This window comes from Vitis riparia, chromosome 15, assembly GCF_004353265.1.
Source record: "Vitis riparia cultivar Riparia Gloire de Montpellier isolate 1030 chromosome 15, EGFV_Vit.rip_1.0, whole genome shotgun sequence".
Classification (NCBI taxonomy): domain Eukaryota; kingdom Viridiplantae; phylum Streptophyta; class Magnoliopsida; order Vitales; family Vitaceae; genus Vitis; species Vitis riparia.
The window spans coordinates 19,714,574-19,721,385 of NC_048445.1; the positions used below are offsets into that span (position 1 = coordinate 19,714,574).

The 6,812-nt window shown below is 30.5% G+C and overlaps 1 protein-coding gene and 1 pseudogene across 2 annotated transcripts; both read left to right on the forward strand.

The window, feature by feature from the left end:
• The first annotated feature begins 1,630 nt into the window (after positions 1–1,630).
• LOC117932399 lies at positions 1,631–3,070 on the forward strand. 2 transcript variants are annotated; one of them, XM_034853644.1, is made up of 4 exons: positions 1,631–1,869; positions 2,524–2,640; positions 2,748–2,805; positions 3,056–3,070. In XM_034853644.1, the coding sequence occupies exons 1-4, from the start codon at positions 1,747–1,749 to the stop codon at positions 3,061–3,063; spliced, it is 306 nt and encodes a 101-aa protein (XP_034709535.1). In that variant the 5' UTR covers positions 1,631–1,746; the 3' UTR covers positions 3,064–3,070. The 2 variants fall into 2 exon arrangements, 1 of the variants encoding a protein (XP_034709535.1); XR_004654167.1 differs by lacking the exon at positions 3,056–3,070 and having other exon boundaries at positions 2,529–2,640; positions 2,748–2,932.
• LOC117932053 lies at positions 3,065–5,407 on the forward strand (annotated as a pseudogene).
• Positions 5,408–6,812: the final 1,405 nt, after the last annotated feature.

A 6,812-nucleotide genomic window follows, 5' to 3' on the forward strand; every position in this document is an offset into this window, starting at 1 on the left:
ATGTATCATTTAATATATATATTAAATGTATTATATTTTTACAAAATAAAAAAATATTTTTAATGATAACTTATCCAAACAAGTTTTTATTTTTTATTTTTAAAAACAATTTGCCAAACACCCATGTTTTTATAATATATATATATATTATATATATATATATATATATATATATATATGTATATATATATATATTTGTTCTTTAATTTAAACACAATATTTGAAAACAAACATCATAAAACATACTCAAATGAGCCCTTAACTCCTTAACCAATATATATCCATATTCTTAATCTCATGTTATACAAGACTGATGGTGTAGAAAAATCAAGGGACTAATACCAAAGTAAATATATTAAGAATAAAGAATAGAAAAAAGGTTGTGAAAATGTGAAAGATACAAGGAAAATATTAGGGATTTTTAGTAAATAAATTAATATTTTTTAATACAATTTATGAAAATATATATTAAAGACTAAAGAAATATGGGGAAATAGAAATTTTTAATAAATAATTATTTAATATTTTTTATAAAAAAGAATAATATATATATTAAAGATAAGGAAAAAGGAAAAAGAATCTAAGGAATATAATATGAATTTGTGGTAAATAAATTATTATTATTTTTTTATAAAAATGTATGCAAAAAAATAAGAAATATAGAAAACAAGGTTTAGTGAATGGGTTATTTAAATATTTATATAAAAAAAGGAACAATATATATTATAGAAAAAAAATAGAAAATTTAGATAAATATAGAAATAGTAGACTAAGTAAATAAATTGGTGTTTGGTAACCTAATTTAATAACTTGAAGTGATTTAATAACTTAATTTGAGTTAATAAGTAAATTAAGTTTGTTTGGTAAAATAACTTAATGGTATGACTTAAAGTCAAAAACAATTTTAAATAATAAGTAAAAATAATTAATTTATTCTTTATTCTATATTTTTATTTATTTATTTATTTTACCTTTTTACTATTATTTGTCTTGATTACTTCAACAATTTTTTTTTTGTTACTTCATGATCTTCATTATTACTTGATTTTTTTTTGTCCAAATTATAATTTATAAGGATAAATATATCAATTTGATAATTTAAAATAAATTTTAAATTAATTTTATCAAACAATTTTAATACTTCAAGTAAAATTAAGTAATAAATTTTAATTTAACAAATTAAATATAATTTAATTAATAAGTATTAAATTTTACCAAAACTTTTTAAGTGGTGGTTTTATACTTCTAAAATTAATAATGTTAGATAAAAATAGAATACACTATCCAAAAAGAATAGATTAAATTTATATTTTAAAATTTACTTTAAAAAATTTTTAATTTTGAGGTAATAAAAATTTTGTAGTATTTCAAAATTTTTAAATAATTTTTAAAATTATTACCTTTTTTTTTTAGTGTAAGCCTTAAAGAGTTTTTATTATTTTATGATCTAAAAAAATAAGCACTGGATTATACGGGCTAAATTATTTAAAAACTTTTGAAAAAAGAATAATAAATATTAAATAACAAAAAAATATAGAAAAAAAAAAAGGTATTGTAGGAATTTTAAATGTGAAAGGGTAAAAGTTCTGCAAAAACTTTCAGGCTCGATAAAACCCTGAGTCAACGGCTTGGGAAAGTGGGTTGCAATAAAGCAGGGAGCCGCATCTCCATCAATAAAACTGCAGATATCTGTTAGATCTCCAAGGAAGAAGACAAGGAAGTAAAGGGTGTGACAAGGCGGCAGTCATGTTGTGGGGCATCCTTCTTCCCACCTCACTCTCACTCCCATGGATACGTTTGCTTTATTATTTGTGCCTCCTCTTTCTCATCTCATCCAACCGTCTTCTCGCCGGGACTGGAACAATTATGGTAACTCTCTCTTTCTCCATTTCTATCATCCATTAATTAATGTATCAGAAAACATCCAAGAGTGGGTCTGTTTCGTCCCTGCTGTGATAGAAATTTCAGATTTCACTCTATACGTTTAGAGCTTGTGAACAATCATTTGGAGGCTCTACATGCAATGAACTTGATAAATGATACTCGTTTACTGAAACTATTATGAATATGAAACGACCGCCAATGTTTATACAAAACCCATCATTTAGCTTCAGGAATTGGGGATAAGGAGGAGGTGGTTCTTGTCCTCCTCTGAAATGGTTAGCAGTTCGGAACAAGTTTTTCTTTCTTTGGAAATTAGCATTTTCATTGATTTTAGCTACGAAAAGCAAGAAAATTAATTATAGAATGATAGCCAAGCACCACCTTAGATAGTGACGGGAGCTTTGATTGGTCATATACTTTCCCCTTTGCTCCTCAGAGAGTTTTAGGGCAAAAGGGGAAAATGCTTAAGAAGGAAGCCAATTTCCCAACCTTCTCATGTTCCCCCCTTTTAAGAAAATTTTGGAAATGTTGTCTACCCAACAAAAATTTAGAACAGAGAAGAGCTAGTCCATTTCTTTGTTATTCCATTGTTTCTTTAATTTCTACTCTCAAGCAAATATTCTTGTGTTCTTCGATCAGGACAGTGGGGAGAACAGCCCTAAAAACAATGGTGAATGCTCAGAAAAGATTAATGAAGTCTCACCACTTAAATGTGCATTTGCAATATTTGATGCCGACTTCTTCAATGATGCTAAGGTGATTTTGATGAACTTGTAATTTAGACTATTTATGATCCATTAACTCTGGATTGTATCATCCAAGTTTTATCTCATATAATTACTCTATCTTCTTTTTCCTTTTAGATAGCCGAGATTGAGAAGGGTGCAACTGAGCTGAATATCCCTATATCAAGAGCCAATCGTAAGTTAGTTGCTTCTGTTAATGGAGGTTTACATGATCCATCTTATTTGGTTTTCAATCCTGAGTGGGGCAATGAACAAGTGCAAAGCAAAACAAAAAGATTCAGTTATCCTTCCCTTTCTGGAATACAGAGCCTGAAAGTGAAGAAGACATTGCCTTCATGACGGAAAGTCTTTCCTACCACCAAATATTTTATTCGCCCTTTTTTTTCTGTTAGTGTTTTGTCAATGAAATTGTTGATGTTCACCAGGTTCTTGAACTGGGGAACTCATTAAGACAAACAAAGTACCTCTGAGGAGCTTACTCGAATTTTCTTCATAGATTAAAGAGGTAATAAAGCAGAAAAAAGAAAGTTTCCTATGTGTCTGTGCCAGTCATCTTTCTTATATGCATTGGGGAACCACTAGGTATAATCTTGTTCTTGAAGCTGTGGTCACTTACACTGAAGAATTGGCATACAAGCAGGCAAAAGAGGCTGATGAAATGCTTGCTCGAGGAATATATTTAGGTACCTCCTCATCTATTTCTTCTCATCATAATCTCAAAGTAAGAGTGAAGATTTGAATTAATATATGGTACAATAAATCCTTGATTCCAGAATGTAATATTGAGTTGTGTTACAGGTCCCCTTCATGGGATTCCATATGGGTTGAAGGATATAATTTCGGTACCCCAATACAAGACTACTTGGGGTTCAAAAACTTTCAAAGATCAAGTTCTTGACATTGAAGCTTCGGTTTACAAGAAGTATTATTTCTTCTTTCTTTACTTTCTTTCCTTTTTCTGAATATGAATCTTAATAAAAGGAAAGGGAGCATGCAGAAAGACAATATATCTTTTTAAACAAAAAGGAGAAACCCGATAACAAATCTTCAGTCATGTTCAGACCATTTAATTTGTAACTCTGATTGGTACAGGTTGAAGTCTGCTGGGGCTGTTCTTGTTGCAAAGCTTGCTACTGGATCACTGGCATATGATGACATCTGGTTTGGAGGTAGGACGAGGAACCCATGGAATATTGAGGAATACCCTATGGTTCATCCTCTGAGCTGCTGCTTCCACCTCAGCAGGTATCCTTAATTTAGTGCTTGAGCTATTCTAAACTTTAATTTCTGCCCATTTGATTTTCTAGCTTGATTTCTTGTTCCTTTTTATGTTTGAGTCCTCCCCTGACAAAAGCACCAACTAAGAAATTGTTTTCCATCACAGGCATGGTTCCTTTTGCATTGGCTCAGAAACATGTGGCTCCATAACCTTCCCTGCTGCACGTTGTGGTGTGACTGCATTACGCCCAACTTTTGGTGCTGTTGGTCGAACCGGTGTAATGAGCATATCGGAAAGCTTGGTATCACCATAATCATCTTCACTTTATGTGCTGCATTTGTTCCCTCATTTTGTTCTGGAACTAAAATGTATATATATATATGTTCAGGATAAGATTGGACCATTCTGTCGAAGTGCAGCAGATTGCACAATTATTCTGGATGCCATTCTAGGAAAGGATCCAGATGATCCCTCCTCAAAGGACATTTCCCTTGATGACCCATTCTCAGTAGACATCACAAATCTTACTGTTGGGTATCTGGATGATGCTGAGATGGAGGTAAGAGTGGGCTATGTATTAAAATTAAAATTTTTGAGTTCAAATTATCATTAGATAGATCACTCAGACTTTGCCAGGTCAAGAACTTTATCAGTTCATGCTGCTTGAAGTGTTATTGATTTTAATATATCGAACTTTCTGGGATGGCTTTGCCAGGTTGTTCGTATACTTGAATCAAAGGGTGTTAAAATGGTTCCTTTCAAATTGAATTACACTGTTAGCCATGTTCAAGGAATCCTCAATTTTGCAATGGACGTTGATATGTTGGCTCACTTTGATGAGTGGCAGCGATCTGGGGAGGATGACTTTTATGAGCTCAAGACCAATGGCCTGTGAACTACGCCGTGCACGCATGATTCCTGCAGTAGACTATGTTCAGGTTAGTTCTCTAAGATCTGATTACATCATCATCGAATGAACTTGTTACTTTAAATGGGTTGGGATTAAAATTTATAATGTTCTATAATCTTAATCTATTTTATTGTCATTAAGATTTGTGATATTGTTCACAGGCACAGAGAGCACGAGGAAAATTAATTCGGGAAATTAGAGAAAGTTTTACTGTCGATGCTTTCATTGGCAATGCAACTGATTGGGAGAAAGTCTGCCTGGCAATCTTGTTGGTATGCCTTTGTTATTATCCCAACGGTTTTACCAAAATATCTACCCACCTCCTGATGGTAGTCGACGAAGGACCACCATCACCACCGGCATTTATGCTCCTCCAAACCATGATCACGTTGTAAGATCAATGATAAGAGTCTATTTACTGATTTTTCAATTAAGAAAATCAAGTTATAGTAGGTGATGAAGTTTTGTTTTGTTCTCTTTATGTGCAGGCTCTCGCACTGGCCATGGCTTACCAGTCAGTCACCAAGCACCACAAACAACGTCCACCTATTGATGATCTTGGGCCAAATGACTTGATAGTTGATTGTATATCCACACCTGATTACCTATCCTCCCAGGCAATTCCATGTTTAGAAGGTTCTGTATCTTCTGGTTCAGCTGTCACGATGTAGCTCTCGTACCAGCTGCATATTAGTCATCCAGCATATTCAAATTAGTTTCAGTGTTGCAATGGAGTCGGTGTTATCAAACCAAGTCATGTAATAAATGTAGTAAACTAATCAATTGCCCATAATGGGCTTTTCCTGAGCTTATTTTGGAGTGGGATTTTGGCTCAGGTTTGTATCTTGGGAATGCTTTGGGCTATATATATATCGTAGGTTAATTGATTTGGACCAGTGTGTGGTGTGTTCGAGGACATGCCTCTTAGGTAATTTTATTAACTCTAGTAGCCATAGATCAAAACACATAGAAACTTCATCCACAACAATAAATACGTTAGGTCACATGCAGTTCTTAAAAATCGAATACCAAAATAACATATATTCTTAAGATGGATACATAGATTCATCTATCAACCGGCCCTTCTTTGTTATTGAGATGGATAGTCTATCAAGGATAAAAATATCAACCATCATAGATATATCTATATTTTGATTTTATGGATATATCAGAGAAATATTAATAGATATTTTGACATAAAATATCGATGGATCTAAAATTGATCAAAACTTATAATAATGTAAAAATAAATAAATAAATAAAATAAATCTTAGAAACGAAATTTAAAATATAATGGACATTTAAAGTTGTTTTGTTGAAAAAATTGATTATATATATATATATATATATATATATATATATATAATTTATCATATTTGATAATAATATTATATGTATCAATAAAAAAATATAAATTTGATAAGTGTACATTAATTATTAAATTATATCAAATATTATTCAATAATAATATTGTAATATTTGATTATAATATGTCTAATTTTAAATATATTAATATTAAAATTATGATACATTTAATTCAATTGTATTAAAGACTATAAAATAAATGATGATAAGTGTATACTTTTTTAATATTTAATTAATATATTTATGATATGAAAAAACACTAAGAAAGTTATCATAATAATTTTTATATTTTTACTAATCAATTAAATGAAAAAAATTTCATTTAATTATAAAATAATTATAATTAACTTGTTCTTCAAAGTATTCTTTTAATATTTTGTTTATATGATAATTTTTAATATATATATATATATATATATATATATATACAAAATAATTTATCAAGGGGCAAACTTGCTCGGTGGTGGCAAGGTCCTAGTCCCCTCAATGATGGAAAAAGAACTCATTTGTGAGCTTTGACCATGTTGACCGTTGTTATATACGTGGTAAATATTGTTTTTAGATCTATCGAGATACGATATTTTAATTATTGAATGTAAATTAATGTTGAATTGATTGATTACACATAGAACCAAAAGACTTGGTTTTTAAAAATGACAACTTTTGACCTCCCAATGAGCATTTAACC